Below are 20,839 nucleotides of genomic sequence, written 5' to 3'. Positions count from 1 at the left end.
ATGGAACATCAAGACAGAAGCACTGAAAATAACATTATGATGAGACTGTCATTGATAATCCTCAAAACACTTTCAACTACAAGGCCTTGATTCTCATAATGATCCTAGAAAATTAGTGAGGAAAATATTACCATCTTGATATTTTTAAAAATTAAAGGATTTGATTAAGGTCAAAACAAAACCTCACAGGTAAACACTGACAAATATATTGATAAATTAATATTAACTTATAGTTTAACTTGCTGTAACTTTAAAAATGAAACTATGAGACGAAGTCTGATATTTGATCACATAGGATAAATTGTATTTTTTAAATTATACTGAATAATTAATTGAATCAACATAAGACCAGGCCACGGTTTCACCTTCTAGGATAGAAACAGAGAAAGTTGTTAATCCCTATCTTTTTAAACATGCTGTTTCCCACACTGGCTCAAAGTAAGACATATTGAATTTATGATACAAAACAAATGGCAAAATTAGATGAAATTAATCCCATACAACACTTTTTCTGTGAATTCTTTGTTACACTCTATTATGATCAAAGCTAAATGTTTTGGATGGGTTGCGCAGGTCCAGTTTGTCATCAGAAAAGTCAAAACATAGAAGAACACTGGTGTGAGAGGTTTGGCTCTTGCTCCAGATGTGACACTAACCTATTACGTTACAGGATAAATCAATTTCCTGGCTTGCCTTTTGTTCTGAAAAATGAAGGAGTTTGCCTGCTCACAATTTCTCAAGTCACTCTCCCTTCAACATTCTGTGAATATCCATAAATCACACTTAAATAATACATTGACTCACATAATTAATCTGAGTAATACTTCCTCTTTGCAAAGTCAGTGACAAACAAATTATGTTTTAGAATAAAGGTATGGGGTACAGGATACTTGCTTTCCATTTTATATGAGAATAAAAGGAGCGATACATAATTTTGCCTAAGAATGGAATTAACAAAACCAAACCAGCAACGTCTCCATTTAGGGTATAATAGAAGACGTTATGTCCGACTCGTATTCATTTGTTCTGTTCAACATTTGCTCAAGAAATATGTATTCTGCTCCTACCAGTACATACACGAAAAACATAGCTGTCTTATGGAGATTAGATAAGCAATCCTTACATTATAATTTATAGCATATTATTGGAAGAATACTTGGTGCAAATAAAAGTAACTGATAACAAGAAACACAGTTTTGGTTTGAGACTGCGGTGTGGTTTTGGAGAAGGCTACTCTGATGAAGCTGCCTTTGCACTAGGATGTGAACTGTGACGTAGCTAAAACCAACACCTACCAAGAGCAAAAAAGTGTACATGAAGATACATTGACTGTTATGGAAAGAACTTAGCACCTTTAATGTACATCCTTTGTATGAAATCTAGCACAACATCCAAATGTCCCTCAGAACTATGTTTAGTTCTGGATTGTTGTTTAAAGCTATCTATGTGCTAAAACTGAGAAGGACAAACCTTCTAACCTTCTCAAAAGCATGCTTTAACCTCACATTTAGGTCAGAAATTCTTGGCTTTTCTTTTTTCTTCTTTTAGCCTGCAGACATTTGATGAGTGTGTGCAATTAATTAAGTAGACTGAAAGCGCGGTGGGAGGGGCTGGGAGCTTCCTTAGGATGCACACTGGCTTTGCCCACCCGGTTTTGCATGTGGCCCACAGAACTGCTTAATTCCCCTGGGGATTGCGCAGGAAGAGGCTGTTCTACATGAAAGACATGCACACAGGGGCACCAGAGCTTCATTCCCTCATGGAACTCACAGAGTACTATTGCTCTGCACGACAATCATGTGCAGATAACTTGAACCACTTTCCTTTCCTTCTTTTCCTTTGAGGGGGCAGCATCTTTCTATATAGTTCAAGGTTTCTAGAACTTACTAGGCAGGCCTTGGGCTTGTGCTGCTCCTGCCTCAGCATCACAAGTGCTGGCATCATAGGTATGTGCTACCTCATCTGGCTTTTAATCACCTTTTTAACTTCGATATTAATTTAAACCTATAACATCCACCTAATAGAATGCTCATGGCGCCCCTGTGACAGCTAGAAGACTCTCATGGGTATGAATCAGGTGTAGATCAAAACATCTGCAGAGGAGATCCGATGCTGTATGCCTTATAATGTGCATTCACATGACTTTCTGGCTAATTCAGGAAAATTGGAATTTTTCTGGCACAAGCACTTCCTAAGTTTCCTTTCCCATCCCATTTTTGATCACTGAATACAGCCAGAGATCATACGTGTCTACTAGCATAGATATCATTACTAATCTATCTAGAATGCTTTACCATTTGCAGTGACACGTATTTTTTCATTGTATTCCCGCCACACAGTGAAATGACATATGCGGTCTTTGGCATTTCGATCACAGATGTAAACAGTGAAACTGATGAACATCAAATGTCTCCCCTGTATTCACACATTTAGTAAATGTTTGCAGCCTGAAGTTATAATTTGGGGTTTTTTATATAATTTGGTTTGATATACCCAATCCTAAATTTTATTCTATTACTTCACTGTTTTAATTATTAAATTTGGAAGCTAAGCAGTGGAATATGACATAAATTCAAACTGATTTCTTCAACCCAGTCACTGCTACAATGGAATTGCACTGATTTAACCTATATTTAAATGAAAAGTTATAATTTTACCTTTTAGAAGGGATGAATTATGTAATGCACATTGACTTCTTGTGTGATAGACAAGAACACAGCCTATTCATGGTTTCCTTTGACCTTCACAGGACAAAGTCACCTATTTATCTGCAGGAACACGAACTTAACTTCTCAGGGAAGGGGCTCTATGACATCACCCATATCGATGGTGTTTATTTCCTCTAGGGGAAGGGAGGAGGAAGGAAGCAACAGACATCGAACAATGAAAGAAATTGGAAGGCCAGAGGAAAGCAGGAATCGAAGGAAGGGAGGAGGAGCAGATGGCTCAGGAAAGAGACATGTGGGAATCAGGGGAAAGGAAGCACTGGCGAGGAATGGGACGAGTGCCAAGGTTGTGAAGGATCTGGAGGACACTGGGGATTTGGATGGGATATGAGTCAGCTGCTTTCAACCAAAATATCACACCAACAAGGGAAATCAAAGAAACCTTCACAGAAGCGCAGGAGGCAAAACAGAACTGCTGAAGTTCTGACTCTCCATTCAAACAGCTCTGCCACTTCAGCGTGGGAAGAGCAAGGGTTAAATATTTTTTAATGTATAATTGACCTTTTCTCCTATCTTCATCTTCTCAGATCTTTGGTTATGAAAACAGTGGCACAGATAAGGCCCTCTTATTTATTGTTAGCTAATTTTTACTTATCTTACATGAATATGACTTGCCATTCGATATCGCCAACACGAAGAGCCATTCATTTAAACCATCTAGGGGTACAGTGGCCAACTATCTGTTTTCCCATAACTAACAGGAAACCTGGGAACAGCATTTTTACTGCTAACATCGGGACATTTCTAGACATCCTATCTAAGGTTAAAAATCCCCCCTCCCACACACAAAAAGCTAAATATGCCTATTCATCATGTCAAAATGTATTCAAGCTATGAAACTTTTCCCACATACCTCAAAGCATGAAATAATCTCTATTCAGTTTAGCAGTAAGTAAATGAAATTGCTGGGAAAAAAAGAGCAAAAGAAAAAAAGAAAGAAAATATGTCAATTTGGCCTATAGCTTTGCCGGAAACATATGACTTATAAAAATCTAGCATCTAATTTTTTTATCAAGTAATAAAAACCACATATCTACAGAATTTTGTGACATGCAATTTTGATATTAGCAGGAAGAAGCATACAAATTTTAAGACACAGGTCCTCTCGAAGAATATGCTATTAAAATATATTTATGTCCTAAAGGCTCATACCAAGTGACAATTTCAAACACAAACTGATGAATGTTCTTTAAGATGCTCCTTTTAAGATCCTAAAATAAACCAACAGCATAAATGACCAAGGTCATTATAAAGAAATAAATCTGGAAGTTCAGAGTTGAGCTTATGGCTACATTATGTTGTTAATATGCTAGTTTTTGGATTTTATTTTATTAATACAATTACCAAAGTACAACACAAATAATACTTTCACTGTATTTTTTATTCATTCATTATATATTTTAATAAGTGCTTAGGTTCTCACAATGTTCAAAATATGTGTAATTGATTATTTTAGAATATGGCTAATCCTGTTTGGATTGTTAACTATAAAGTATATTCATTTGAATAACTCATTAATTAATTGGTTAATTATTCAGCAGTACCTAGAATTGAGTCCAGGGCCTTCACACTGAGCTCTATCACCAGTCTTTTTTTTTTTTTTTTTTTCAGACAAGGTCTCAAAAAGTTGCTAAGCTGCTAAGTATCCTAGACTAAGTTTGACCTTGGGAATCTCCTGCCACAGGCTCCAACGGTGCCGCCGCACCTGGCTTTACAATATTTTTGAACATAAATTTGAACTTTCCCTAAAAATGGTGAATAGAATTATGTCTATTACATAGATTGTTTCTTATATATTTTCTAGCTAAAAAATTTGCCTCCAATTTGTGTGAGCTACAATCTTTGATTGAACTTGACCATTCTTTTTTGTAATAATATATTTATTCATTCATTCATTCATTCATTCATTCATTCATTCATTTATCTGGTATTTATTTGGTACAAGGTCTCACTACACAACTTGGACTCATAGTGATCCTCCTGTCTCAGCATCCTCAGTTCTAGGATTATGGATACATGTCACCATGCCCAGGTTCAGTGGCCGGATGGTGTGCTAACCTGGTCATTCTTGACCCATCTTTTGTAAAATTACTGAACTGTTGATATGTTATAGATCTTTTTGTTATAGAGTTCATTAATGGAGACAATATAAGCTAAATTTTGAACAGTAAAAAGTCCCTGTCTGAAAACTGCCAGAGCGTTTCCAAAGTATTGCAAATAAAAGGCAACATTTTACAGTGTGAACTAAGAGATGCTGTTACCTTGAGCTGAAGTGTGTAGGAACAGTGTGTCAGTATGTCTGTGGATATACTAACATCTGTGGAATACTACAGAAGGTGTTACCAGTAAAGAAAACCCAGGTCCCGCCCGAGTTTCACTCCTGTATGGTTAAGCATATTGTTTAATGTTTTCCTGACAGTGTTGTGGGGCTTAACCTCATCAATATGCTTAGAGCGCTTAAGATGGGTCTAGCACAAAGTCAAGGCTGCGTCAAAATGTTACTGTCATCACTACCTTCATCATCACCACTGCTATTGTCACCATCACTGACACTCTCATCAGCATCATCCACAATGTCATCTTACTCCTTTTCCCAGGGAAAAAGAAATAGTTTGATTGTTGAGTATTAAGTAAATGAAATAAGACAATTTAAAATATCTAATATATAGCAGAGCTGTTGCACGTTCCTATAGTAACCACTTCTAAAATTTTACACATTGATTAAAAAATTTTTGGTAGAACAAATTGAAATGGCTTTTAATTCATTTAGATGATACACTTATGCAGAAGAATTGAAGACAAGACTGAAAATATTAACTTGAAGCATTCTATAAACATTTATTTCATATTTTATAGGTGCCAGGTATGAGAATTTACTATTGTTCCTATGAAATACATTACTTAGATGACTTATTTGCTAATCTGAAAAGATTTAATTTCTAGTCATCAATAGTCATAGGCAAATGCACACACCTACTATTTCTTAATGTAGTGTGTAGTCTTGCAATCCCACTGTAAAATTGTGCTAAGTTTATTCACATACAGTTGTTTAACAAACGGTATCCACAAGGGTTCTGCAACCCACCACAGTTATCAAAATTCATGAATGTTCAAATATTTTATACAAAGTGGGAGGTATTTGCAGATAGCCTATCATATGACCCTATCTACTTTATATCTCCACTTGATTCCTTATAATATTTAATCCATTATAGGTATCATTCAATGGTTGATAGGCTGCATTTTAGGAAATAATAATTGGAAAGGTCTGTATGTGTTACTTACAGGTGCATTTATTTTTCTGAGTATGCTGCATATGAGGTCAGCTGAAACCGTGGATACAGAGCTCACAGACAGAGCGTGGACTGCGTCATGAATGATACTGTGTGTCCTACTGCGTACCTTTATATTTTTAGTTCATGCATACATTTATTCTTATGCTTATAAAAATCAAGTAAGCAAGTGTTTTTATAAACCATTTTCCATTTGAAATTATCTCCTTCTGTCCATCTTTATGGCTATAATTCCTATTGCTACCACCAGGATGTTGTTTGTTTTACAGATTTAATAAACATTGGCAAACTGATGCCTGTGACATTGTAACATTGTGTGTAATGTCCCCAACACTGTGCTGATATATACATATATATATATATAATTTTATCTTTTTACTAATATAATAATATTAAATTCAACCAAGTTGACAATTATAAGTGGCAAAGTTTTAAATAAACTTAGGATCTTTTTACAATGTTGTGATTTTAGTAGGTTTTTCTTCTTTTTACTAATGGTACTCACTCCATCCCCAAAATCAGAATTATCCTAATCATTCCTGGGGCCTTTCCTGTTCTGCATACCAGCTTTTACTCCATATACTCCTTAAATGGCCATTCACTAAGAACACCAGAGACCTTTCATAGTTTAGGAAAAAAATTCTGATGTCTGCTTTAAACTGAAGGTAATTTTTTCTTTAATTCTAGGGTAATTTTGTTTTTTCAAATGAATCAGAAAGCATTATTCTAATGGTTTCCCCAGTGTTGACTGATATTCTGTTTGCTGCACTCTGACAAAACATCTTGAACTTAAATGCAATATTTTCGAAACATAGTAAAGTACAAAAGTTGCATCACTTTTTCTGATGTTTACATGCATGTTCATGTACATCAAAGAGAAGGCTCCAGTTCTCTGATGCATCTTAGAAAAAAGTTCATTTATTAATAATGATGATTATAAGTAAACCTCAAACATACGAAGTAAATGAATGCAATGCAAGCAGCTAATTAAACCTCTATTTCTAACACAAACTCACATCTAGAAAAAAGACTACTACAGACAAACATCATCAAAAGCCTCTTTTATCCTACAAAATCCATGCCAAAAGAGTTTTACAAGATTCTCTTGTTATATGGGAAATTCAGAAAATGTTATTTATATATTTCTGATTTGTAATCATCATGGATTTAAAATTTGGCTCAGAGTACAGATCGATGTAAAAAAGAAATGACTGAATATAAAAATACAGGTGCAGCGACAGTTTAATTACACAGTTCTCAGTTTTGCAGGGTGTGTCTTTGTTCTCAGGCTGGGAGGGGTGTACTTAAGATTTTCATCAAAGAAAACTGCCACATTAAAGAGCTCTAGAAATTCCTATCACCAAAACTGTTGCAATGACTGTGTGCTCTTCAGCTGCCTTCCCCAAAGAAGTTATGTGGTTTAATCTTCTGTTTGTTGGTACTTAACCCATCTGGCAAAGTACAGTAGCGATATAAATGAAAACAACCATTTGCATACAAAGCCTGAGAAAGGAAAATCACAGGAAATATCTAAAACCAACATCTCTTAAAAATTTATTTTCAAGTTTCGAAAGAATTGGAAATAATGTCATGCATTCTATTTACGATGTACATTTTTTGTTTTAATTACTCAATTTTCATTTCGCCTAAAGGAAGAAACTAAACAAAAGCAATTATGATCTAAGTAAGAACAGTGCTTTTGAAACCAAACTGCTGATTTTATAATGTATTCATCGCCACTAATGTATAAATGTGCTTTTTACCTCTACTGTTTTATCAATTCAAGTTATAATTTATACAAAACACACAGATGGTCTTAGAAATAGTAGAAGTTTCAGATGTTACAACTTCCTGGCATATGGAACACTTTTAAGGATCATCATTCTGGCAACATTTAAATGATTCTAAAATTATTTATACGTTACCAGGTTGGCATTACTTCACAGCCATAGGTTATTACAACTCTAACTTGTTTTATTACTGATTGGAAGGCATTCTTATTTTGATTTCAAACTAACTGATGAGACTATGAACTGAAGCTCTTTTTAGTTAAAGGACTGATCCCTCTAGGCAGAAATAGTAAATGAAGATTTGATAAATATTTTGGCATGAGCCATAAAATTTTGTCTAATTCAATATACAGCACAGCAAGAAGTCCCAAGAATTAATTTTAAATCAAATTTATTATGGGGTTTTAAGCTGGTAATATTACAAGTATTAATACACACAGGAATGCACACAAAACATGTCATTGTGGATTAACTGAGATCTTTCAAAATTTGAGACTACAATCATTTTTATCTACTATCTAAAATACAATACAAAAAGCATTGTGCACACTGTGTGTCCGGTTGTAATCTTCGACCAGTTCAGCAACATTTTAGCTCCCACTTGCCCCCTGAAGGGCTTTCCGTAGGGTCATCCATGACTGACCACCACCACGTTGCTAACTCCAGCGGTCAATTTTTAGTTCTCCTATCATTCAGTTCTGTGAGGACCAGCTGACTCGGTCAGTTCCACCCCATTAAAAACTGTCTTTACTTGGCTGGCCACTGGGTTTCCTTCTTTCAACCTGATTGCATCTTTTCAGTATCTGCAGCTTTTTCTGCATCTTCTCCCTGAAAGCTAACAGTAGAGCTCATGTCCTTTTTATCTGTATTCTCTCCCTTAATGTTGTCAGTCTCCAAATTTTAAATAAAATGTATGCATTGATGAGTTCTATATTCATACAGTAGGCTATGTTATGCTGTGGTAAGACATTCTCAGTGACTTTTAAGCCAGTAGAAACTCACTGTTTGCCTATGTGTTCATACCAGGAAGACAGAGGTATGGGGTGCTCCTAGGCAGCTGAGTGGAAGCAAGGGGCTCTGGCTCTGTAGGTGCTTTTCCTCTACCTAAAACATGAAGCTTCCCTGGGTTTATAGCAGTAAAAAGAGCATATGTCAGGCTCACTCAACTGCAGTCATTTTCTTTACTAACAAGTCATGAAGCTGAAACAAGTCACATAGGCCTCCTCAAGGGCAAGGAAGTTGGAAATGAAGCCTTTCATTAGTAATGAGTACTTGTACGCCTACCACAACCTAATTTTTTCTCCAGCCTCCACCTCAGCTCTGAAATTCTGACTCATCTACACAACTGCCTATTTGACAAATATTCTTGGATATCTCATAAGCATTCTAAAATTTCCAGTCTAAAACGTTCTCCTTCAACCAAGAACCTGTAATTATTATTTTTTTTTCAGTAATGAGAATTAAACTATGAGCCTCTGGCAGGGTAGGCAAATGTTCACCCACAGAGCCACACCCTTAGCCCCTGTGATGTAAATAGCTGACATAACTTCACTTTCTCAGACACATCAGTGAAGATAACCCTTCACTCGGCTTTACCTCCTAAGCCTCATTTAATTTTTGGCTTATTTTATTGGCTAACCAAACCACTTCTCACTCCCTCCGCTTTTAACAGATGGTTGCAGCCCACCATTTATCTTTTGCTTGGATCCTTCAAGAAACTTCCAACTGGTTTCCTTACTTTTCACTTAAAGTGTGATCTCCACACACCAGAAAGTTCCTCTGAGTAGCCTGTGATCCTTCCCACCTTTCTGATAGGAGAAGCCAAAGAACCTACAACAGCTGCAGGGCACTAGCACAGTGTGGCTTCCGGTCACCACCTCACCCACCCCTGTGCCAGGGCAGCACAGCTCCCCTGCACTCTGTTAGCCCACACTCATTCTTTGCCCTTTAGTAAAGCATCAGGCAGATCACACCTTAAGATTTTAGCATTTGCTGTTTCATTTACCACAAACTTTTCTGGACAAATGTATGGTTCCCTTCATCCATATTTTTCAGGATTTTAGGTGAGGTATTCTCTGAGTAGCCTATATAAAATGTCAGTCTCACCCAACCTCTAATGAATCCCTCTATGTGTTGACTACTTTTCAAGGATTTGTTATAATTTGGCAAACTTTATATTGTGTTTCCTTAGCTCTGTTTATAAAGTCCACAAAGACTATGACTTTTTAGCACCACATCTTCAGTTTGGAGAATTTTGTCACTGATTAGTATGAAGCGGGTAAGCAGGAGAGACATAAGGAAATCAAGAGTAATAAAGGTTTCAATACGTTTGACTTTTTAAGACAAGGACATATATTTATAAATAATATTATTTAAGGGATCTGGAATATGTTTCTAGAAGCAGAATGTTCTTATCTTAATTGTATATAAAAGAAATATCAGCACTAACCAGAGAAGCTTTTATCCCTATACTCTTCTGTCCCCAGGGCAACTGAGTTCATGGTCTAAACCAAAGCATTTACTTGTAGTTTTCATTCCATCATTTGACTTTCCCACACATTTCTAAAGTAAAGTTGGGACATGCTTACTCTACACCTAGAGTTATAAAATTCCTTTTATAGAATCAATCTAATTTGGATCAGAGCAGAAAAAAAAATGCTTGGGTTGTTCTTCAGATCCCTAAGATCTTGCCTGCCACATCCTTGACTACTGTTAAATTTTCTATCATGCTAACAGGCTACTAGCTGTTCAGTAGTAAGGAATGCATTTATTTTATTTTTATTTTTAAATTTATTTTATTTTATTGAGAAACAAATATCAATGAGACAGTTTCAAAGCTGATTAATAGGACAGTTTCAATAATTAATACATTGTACATTGTTATCTTCTTAGTGGTTATCCGTAGTAAAAGAAGCAGACAGGATATCCTGTCCAAACACTATTACTACAAATCTTTCTTCTTGAATTAAGTGAAAGTAGCTGTATATCTATCCTAATGATTCTGTATATACAGATACAAAATGATCCTTCCTTTGTATCCTATTTTTTGTTCAGTCTTGTCAGAGATGGGTATTCTATTGGCATCTAAATATTATAGGTGCTTGAATTCAGCTAAACAATCCAACACAGTCCAGCAGTCCACAATAGTAGGGGGTTGTCCACTGAAGTTGTTTACTAGAGCCTTTTACAGCTCAGCATATTAATATGATTTTATTTTATATACCTTGATTTTATACTTTTCTGCTGGATGGTTAAGATCAAGATAAAGCAAGACCTATATAATAAGAAATGTAACTTTTATATCTGATAAGGTCAAGCATTTATTACATTCATAATATCCGCCTTACAATTCTGTTCTTTAGCTTTAGCAGTGCGCACACTCACCTAGGGAGCTTTAAACATGGTGAATAAATCCACAATGGAGACATGTCATGGAAATCACACAATCAAAGGAAATTTTAAAATGGAATACTGAACAGATATAGTCAATGACAGCTTGGTTGAATGAGCTGTTTCCATGAACAAATTATAAGACAGAAAAGTGAAGACCTTGTGTGCAATCAATGCTGTCAGGAAGAAAAAGGAAAACTACAGTTCCTGTCATTGGGCCAGTGACAGCTCAGTAGACTAAGCATCTGCTTCGGCAAGAGCAAGAACTGGGGTTCGAGCCCAGGCACCATATGCCGCAATGGCCCCAGATACACTGAGCCAGCGACTGAGACCAGGTGTGGTGGCACGAGTCTATAAACCCAGTGCTGGGAGGCCGAAAACAGGAAGATCACTACAAGTCCCAGCTGCGTAGTGAGACCCTGTAAAAACCAATTACATGGAAAAACAACTTCAAGATTTTATCATTCATAGTGGTGCAGAACTCTGAGAGCCGAAATCCAGTTACACAATTGTATTATATAATGAAATGAACTCATCATTGGCTATCATTCAGAATAAGATTTTTATTTTTCACAAAGAACTTTTGGAAATATTCTAACTATATAGCTGATATTTTTAGAAGAAATTGTTATAACTATAATGTATAGAAATGCTATAAGTTCTGAATTATAATAATAATTAAATCCACCTAAAACATTAGTTGTAAAACGTTAAAGTACAAATTACAGTTTTTCATCTACTGATCTTTGAATGAATCACCATGTATTTTCTACACACATTTTCATGTCCATTCAGGGAGAACTGAAATATATTTTTAAAAGAAGAACTGAAAGTGAGCAAATGCAATCCTTATCTAAAAATCTGCTTTGATTTTCTCCTTTTCTTTGGGGAAGGTATGTACAGTAAGGCACGCAGATATTCTCTGCTGTCGAGTGAGACACTTACAGTTATCCTTTCATCTTTATCGTCCAGTGGAGAGCCGTCCTTCTTCCAGGAAATGGTAGGCTCCGGATGGCCTCGCGGGGGCTGGCACTCCATTACTGCAGGCTCCCCAACAGCCACCATGACATCTGAAGGGTTCTGTCTGAAGTCATCTCGCAGTACTGTAGGAACAGGATTAAAGCATTATATTCAACATATGTAACAGTGTGTCTCTCAGCTTCAGGGGAAGAGACATCTAGGGTAGTAAACTTCTATTATCAGCTACTGCAATACAGCTTTAATCTACACACAGACATCTGCAAGGTGATGCCAATACTTGTGCCTGAGGTAACACAGGAGGGATAACTTCCTATTCCTCATAGGCCAGCGGGTAAATGTAGCCTGTGGCTTTGTACCTTCATCATTAGCTTCTGGCCTCTTTCTAACTTGCATTTCTTTTCTGTCCACTGTTTATATTTTTCTCATCTCTAAGTTAATGAATGCAACTGAATTTTCTTCTACTTATTTGATGAATCAGAATGCTGTTTTGTATAATTTAATTATGCACACATAAACACACTAAAAGATAAGGACACACAAGCATGCATTTAAATGAAAGAGGATTTACAGATATTTAAAATTTATTTGGATTACATTATGACAATTTAATATTTAAATAAAAATTTCTCATGTTTGCAAAGTGACTATTCTAAAATTTTTGTCTGTGTTCTTTCATTATCAATCAAATGAGGTAAATTCTTAGAAGACACCAATAATAAAAATACCAATACTACCAGTGGTACTTAGAATTCATGACCTAAGATTTGGGGGTATCTTGTACTATCTCATTTAATTATTAAACTTATTTAGAATGAATGATATTAACAACCACATTTATATTACAATTATGATACAGAGAAGGAAACAGGTAATTAACAAATCCCAACTGGATTCTATCATATAATTACATACTGTGAAATAAGTAACATACTATAAAATAAACAAACTATTAATTTGCAATAAAATGTGCAATATTACCAAATATATACTCCAAAAAATTTATAAAATGATATTATGCATAGTATCTTGATAACAGCAAGAGGTCATGAAATAGTCAGCATTAGTCTGTGATCACAGCTCTGTTGTGTACCTGATAATTTAAATTTAAAACCATTTCTTATTGTTTCCTTATTTACAAAACAGGAATGTATAAATAAATACATACATATATGTATCAGTTTAAAAATCTCAAAAACAATTAACTATTTAAATTCTCTCACACTATTTTCCTTAATTCTGAGCATAATAAACTGTGGGCCATTTTAGTAACTTCATAGAATACATAAAAAGGCTATTGGTATGCTAAGTATACAAATTTGGCACGTAAAACATTATTTACTTTATAATCTATTGAACTAAATTTGATACTACAGTTGTAGAATGCACGGATGTCTATACATTCCACCAGCATCTTATCTTGGTAGATAAAACATTACAATGTTTAGAATTTATATGCTATTATTAAAATGCCATTTTGCAGTTATAGTTTCAATACTTCAAACACATTTATAGATTTAAAAAGTTTGCATTTCTCTTGGCAAGTTCTTCACGTGGCCTTCCTCTGTACTGTGTCAGTAAACCATGATATTATTTGAAGCTCCTCTTTTAACCTGTCTGCTGAGATATGCTGTGCCCAACATGAGTATATTAATGGCTGAAAAATTCTACTTCAAGGACAACTCCTCCTTCCTTATCTTTGGAAAGAATGATAAAAGACAAAACCAGGGAGCTATAACTGTGCTGCTCTATTGTAATTCTAACTCAATCCTCTAAGCTACGAGTAACACAAATTGGCACAAAAATAAGCTTTCTTGAACTGCAAACTCTGCTTATTGCTGCCACATAATAAAAGAATAGAACATGAAGACTTTCATTATTAATAAGCTCATATTAGCGTTAGGTGTTAAGGATTTGCTGAAAATAACATGCAAGGTTTATAGAAAAAATAAATGAACTGACCTTGTCAAGCACTCATATGCTTTTTCGGTGGGGAGGGGGGATCAAGTTGGTAATTTAGGACAAGATCTTTGAAAAGTTTTAACACCCCTGAAATACTAATATGGGGGGCTGGGGAGATGGCTCAGTGGAATAAGCGCTTCCCTGGCAAGCGCAAGGGCCTGAGTTCAATCCCCGGTTCCACTCAAAACAGAACAAAACAAAACAAAACAAATACTAATATGAAATTACTTCCCAAATAAAAGTACATAATTTGCCACACTTTGTGGAAGGCCTGAACACAACTTGTTAATACTACATTTTATGTACTGAGATCCTATCTCAAATAAACCAATAAATAATAAAAAATTCTTAAAAACCTATATTAAAGCTCTAAGTCAGATAAATCAAACTATTTTCCCCATTTAGTATATTATGGGTGCTTTTACATAATATAATGAACAGCTTACAAAATGAAATCCATTAAAGATTGTTGTTTAGATAATGCTCATGCAATTATTTCTGCAGCTGTAAAGCATTAAACTTTAGTATCGCATATGGCTGCGGGCAAAACCTGCACCAAGTTATGAATTTAGGATTGTCTTCTTTTTTCATGAAGCAGTACTTCTTCCTTATACTTATCTTGAATATTTTCTTTTGAGGAAACATAGTGTCACAAAATAAAATGCTAAAAGCATTTAGTGAATTTGCCCAATTTTCTTGATTTCTGCATTATTAAAATAAAAATGAAATTTAAGCAATTGTTAGCATCATGGAAGAATATGTAGCATCTACGAATATTCCAACACACGTATCTTTTTAAAAACTTCACATTTTCTCCTTTAATTAATCTTCTTTAAGTATCAATTTCCTATTGCTTCTTTATTTGAATATTGTGAACATTTTCCATGCAAAATTTCCAAAAGAAAATTTAATACTATTAAAAAAGAGCAAAGAATATTATACTATGCTCTAACAAATGACACCTAAAAAGGTGTCAAATCACACAAGTCACTACAGTATTATAACCTCATTATGTGTCTTCCTTATGTGTGTGCTTTTATTACAGCCCAACAGCTTTTCATTTTTTCCAGTTAAATTACAGAAAAACATAAGTATTACTGAATCTTTGAATCTTCTAGTTTGTCTTTTAGCTGCAATTACTCTTGAAAACAAGTGACAGCATGCAACTAGTATTTTTTTCTGAAAAACTTTACACAAATTTTAATTTAATTTTCAAACTAAGTAAGCTTGTTTCCAGAAAATAAAAATTTACTGTTATGCATGAAACCTATCTTCATAATGGTAAGAAGATATGAGGCACACAGAAAACAATAGCTGTAGTCTTCTAAGTCCAATAAAGACATTAATATTGGTAAAAAAATAAAACATTCAAAGCAATGTAAAAAGTTTTAAAATTGAAACAAATACAGCATTATAGAACAGTTAGGCATATTCAACAATATCAAATCCATCATGTAATTGAGGAAAATAAGCCACAGGAAATTTTCCATCAGCCTGTGTCACATGGCAAAAATCAGAACAAAATACAGGTATCCTGCATTCCAGTGCGTTATCATTTTTGGGGAGCAGGGGTTGAGACATGGTCTTGCTGTGTAGTTCAGGCTCACCTGAAAGTCATTATATAGCCCAGGTTGGCCTCAAACTTGGGGAAATCCTTTTGCCTCAGCCTCCCACCTGCTGGGATTACAGACATGTTGCACCACACCGTGGTTACTCTGGTTTTTTGATACCACGTTATTATTGTGCAACATCCCACGAAGAATGTAATCATTACGTAGCACAAAGATGCACTAACAAAAATAAAAGTTAAAAGAATAAAATGCAACTCTCCTATCCAACCATCGTGTCTCCAGTAGATTCACACCATTCTAGCAGAGGACTGGCTACCTGAGGATGGCACACACCTGCAATGAAGTCCTGTAACTATCCACTCTAGAAGGCTGAAGTCCTCCTGCATTCATTTTATCTTCTAATCGTATGATGAATATTTGTGAATTATAATGCCCAAGACTTCATGAATGATACAAACTTAGTGCAATTAGAAGCCTGTGTGGTCCAAACATTTTGGTTTAGAAATTCATACATTAAATTGTATTAGGGGAAGAGAGAGAAGGACATTAAAAATATAAACAGAGTTCTAAAAGTGATGTCAGCTATAACAATGATTGTAGCAATGGCTGATGTTTTGTCTTTACTCCGTCACATACTCTACTAAGTCTCCATTCATTTAATCCTCATAATTAGCTTAGAATAATATGAGTTTGTTAGTTTCACTGCACAAATGAGCGATAAGGATTGAATGAGACAGTGCCCGAGGAAGAATTCAGATTTTCAGTCTGTAAAGGACCTTTCTCCATCAAGCTGCACATCTATCTGGTTTTAACACAGTGTTTGGAAGTATCATATAATTATCATATCAACCCCTTTCTGATGCAATAGAGGTGAAGTGATAAATGTTTCCCCTGAGCAGTCATATGGATCAGTTTTAATATAATCCACTACATTCGACCCAGAAGCCAGGCCCGGAGTGAGGGACGCAGCCCAGAGCCTGCTGGATCCTCATTTGACCCAGAGCCTAAGTCTGGCATGAGTGAGATCACCTGGGGTCTGCAGGATCTTCATTCCAGTCAGTGGCCAGGCCCAGAATGTGAGTGGAACTTCCTCTACCAGACAAGCCTGCTGTGAAACCCTGCGGCACAACTCCCTACAGAGAGGCCAGAGGCAAGAACCACTCAGCCGATCCAGGAGCAGAACATCTTGCCAGTGTGGCACAGTAGGTTCACCTCCGAGGGCTGCAGCAGGAAAAAGTGGAGCACAGCAGCCAGACCCAAGCCACACTCATCTGGATGAGTTTGACCTTGGTAGATCCGGACCTGGTGCTAAGATAGTAACTCTATCAAAGCTCTATACCAAAGGTCAGAAGACAGCGCTATATAAAATGACAAAGATAAGGAATAAAATACATCCTCAGGCCCCAAACCCACCCAGAACAAATGCAGGCAGGAGACAACAGCATAGAAGAAATTGGAAATCACACACCTGAAATTTCTGAAATAACAGCATCTAAAGTAAAGAAACAACTGCAGAAATGTATAGAGAAAATCAGATTATAAATAATTTCTGAAGTAAAAAAAGAAATGATAACTATAATGAAAGAAGTACTAAGTGCTTTTAAAGAAGACACTGATAAAAAATAGAGAATAGAAAAATGATGAAATCCTTGAATGAACAATATAGGAAAGAAATAGAATGGATGAAAAAAATTCAAAATGCTATACAGGAAATTAAAATCTCAATCACAAACTGGCAAAACCATTTGAATGAAAGTGAAAATAGACTTTCAGACCTTGAAGACACCATTGCAGCTAGTGAAAAGGTAAGAAAAGATCTCTTAAAAGCAACTAGGATGCAGGAAAAAATAATTCAACATCTACAAGACAATGCAAAGATGAACAATGTAAGACTAACAGGCATCAATGAAAAAGGAATCAATACAAATGATATAAAAAGAATATGGACAGAAGTAATATCAGAAAACTTCCCAAATATGGGGAAACAATCTGACATTCAGGTAACCAAATCATATAGAACTCCAAATAACATCAACCCAATTAAAACCACACCTAGACATATAATAGTCAATATCCCAGAAATTCAGCATAGGTTCAGTATACTAAAAGCCACTAGAGAAAAGAAATAAAGTACATTTAAAGGAAAACCCATCAGAATAATGGCAGATTTCTCTTCACAAACCATCAAGTCAAGAAGAGCATGGAGCAAAGTGGTACAAGTCTTGCAAGTAAACAAATTTCAACCCAGACTGATAATACCCAGCAAAACTCTCAAGTATAATGGAGAAGTGAAATACTTCCATGAACAACTAAAGAATTTCATGATGACAAAGTGAAGCCTACACAGACTACTAAATGATGTTCTAGAGAGGGAGCAAATTAATCACAGCTCCATGAATGAGAATGGAAAGAACCCACCAAATAGGGCCAACTATTAAACGCAGAGAAAGAGGTATACAACAGTTGGTCTTTCAATTATTCTTTTGTATACAGCAGTAAAATATTTCCATCAGCACACTCTACAAATGGACTTCTCCTGCACCCTGTGGGTCATGATTCTATCCAAGTCCACAGGGTGAATATCAAGGAAAGAGCAGTGGCTCAGTCCCACAAGTGACACCTGGCTCCAGTAAGCATCAGGGACACTGTCCATGTCCATGATATACTAGAATTTTGTGTGATATCCTATCCCCCAACTGCTAGAAGTGCTGGTCATATACCTGCCATTCCAGTATTTATGATGTGAGTTATTCTTAGTAATTCTTTACTACTGAAAATTTTTTCTTAGTTGATATTTTTGTATATATTAACCTATTCAAACACCTTGTGAGTACTCTGAATTGATCACAGATTCCTACTTATGATACACAACATTCTGGACTCTTAGTTAGACCTATGATTTAATTTTAATTTCTGAATATTGTTTTGAGATACTTAATTTAATTTTTTGCGGAACGGGGTATTGAACTCAGGCCCTTGCACTTGCCAGGGAAGCGCTTATTCCACTGAGCCATCTCCCCGGCCCCTTAATTTAATTTTTAATTAATTAAGTTTTAATTAATTTTCTGAAAATTATTTAATCTTAATTTTTGTTTTAAGATTTATGCTGTATCTTTGACTTACAATATACTTGTAAGGCATGGAAAAAATACTAAATCAAATAAAATGGATAAAGCAAAAACAATAATATAATTTACATTTTCTCAAATTTTTTCCATGTTTGGAAATGCCTACTTCATACTTTCAGCAATATATTCAAAATCAGAATTCATTATTCAGAATTATTGCTGTGCTGATTCTGATCAATGATTTCATTCTTATTTCAATTGAAATAATAAGCAACTGCATGACTTTATGGGCATCAAATTAGAAGGGGGCATCATGCGGAAAGCTGAGAAGATAATATGCAGCCTTGGGATCTGGTGAGTTTTTTTTTTTTTTTAACTCTTTTCACTTAAGTCTACCTATCAATAAAACCCTGTAGCAAGTGGTAAAATATGTTGATTAGGATAAGAGAAGAATTTTTAAAAACCATGAAAAAGCAAAAGCATACTGGAGGAAAAAGTAAATGATGAAGCGTTTTCTTAAAGAGAACTATCTTATATGTGTTCTGTAGTGGCATCACCATTTCAATGTATCATTCATTATCAAAACTATTAAAGATTTATCTGGATTTTAAACTTCAGTAGATGATATACTACTCACTTTTGTTACATTTATAGTCTTCTTTCTCAATGATAATTTTCATGTTGATATGAGCAAACATCGTTTGATTTTAAAATATCTGTAGCTCTTTCATTGTACTGAGAACTTTCCTTGTTTCTGGGTAGAATTCTTGTATTTTTCTTGCACTGAGGTACACATAAGATGGTGATTCCTGTCCTAAAACAATCTCTGGTTTTGTGCAGTCAGGAGACGTAATATAACTCAATTTTATTGCAGGATATTTTGGATTGACAGATATGGTTCAGGGTTTGATAAGATAGTACTTGTTTATCTAAACGATTTTAAGTATTATTTTAACACACATCATTACCGAGGAGCATAAAGTGTTGTTTGTAGAACAAAAGTGTTTAAAGCTTCTTAAAATTCCTCAAGATCTATTAATAGTCTAAGACTTCCAAAAATATTCGAACAAGAAAATTAATGTGGGCCAGCGAGATAGCTCAGCTGACTAACCACCTGCTTAGGCAAGCGCAGGGACTGGAGTTCAATCCCCAGCAGCACATGCCACACCGGCCCCGCTCTCGGGCTCCCTGAGCTGGCCACAGAGACCAGGCATGGTGGCAATGCCTGTAATCCTAGCACTGGGGAGGCTGAAAACAGGAGGATCACTACAAGTCCAAGCTGCATAGTGAGATCCTGTACCAAATACATAAATAAAAAAATTTTAAAAAGATCAGTGTATAGAAAGATAACCCTCTAAAAATAAAAACCAAAATGCCACTGTATAAAAAAGGATTATATGAAGAATTTCCATCTTACATCATCATCTTCCAATGCTAATGAATTTGGTTTTTTAATGATGCACATATCTAAACTTTTGTTGTTGTGGTGGTTGTTTTGATTTTTGTGGTGCCAGGGATTGAACTCTGGACCTTGTGCTTGCAAGGCAGGTGCTTAAGTCACTGCACTATCTCCCCAGCCCTAATGATGCATATAAACATCTATTTTGTATAAAGTCACGGCGACTACTTCCTAAAAATGTACATTGGCTTTTAGGCTTTGACCTGAATTTACTGATGAATATCCTTAAATAACGATGCTGTCTTCTACTTGTAGATTTTATACCATGTCATTTTACTTTTAAACCCTAAATTATGTTGTGGCTAAGACCCTGGAATAAAATATGCCTGAAGAAGCACTTATCTTTTTAACTAAAGGTCTCAAAATTTTCACAAACCTCTATGCTCTATTTTAGGAAGGCAGTATAATTTTTAATTCAAAATTATTATTTTGAATGTCATATATTATGGATAGATCAAGCATCATTCAACCTTAAAAATGACTTCAAACTACTGGTATTAGAAAAGAAGTGATTATTCGAATGAGAGTAATTGGTAATAGAAGAGCGAGCTAACTGAAGCTCAGCTGCAGGCTCCTGGGCTCCGCTGCGCGGCACCGTGAGC

General features: G+C 35.4%; 1 protein-coding gene across 4 annotated transcripts in view; it reads right to left on the bottom strand.

Annotated features, from left to right (window-relative positions):
* The window catches only part of Robo1 (roundabout guidance receptor 1), a 423,922-nt gene that overhangs the window by 149,203 nt on the left and 253,880 nt on the right, over positions 1 to 20,839 (bottom strand). For all 4 annotated transcript variants that reach the window (XM_023724107.1, XM_023724108.1, XM_004639080.2 and 1 more), the window contains exon 3: positions 12,145 to 12,302. In XM_023724107.1, the coding sequence (XP_023579875.1) occupies positions 12,145 to 12,302 (158 nt within the window). The remainder of the gene's footprint in view (positions 1 to 12,144; positions 12,303 to 20,839) is intronic.

This window comes from Octodon degus, unplaced genomic scaffold (genome assembly GCF_000260255.1).
Source record: "Octodon degus isolate 3935 unplaced genomic scaffold, OctDeg1.0 scaffold00106, whole genome shotgun sequence".
NCBI classification, from domain to species: domain Eukaryota; kingdom Metazoa; phylum Chordata; class Mammalia; order Rodentia; family Octodontidae; genus Octodon; species Octodon degus.
Note: the sequence above shows the minus strand (reverse complement) of the source record. Positions and strands in the feature narration are given on the sequence as shown.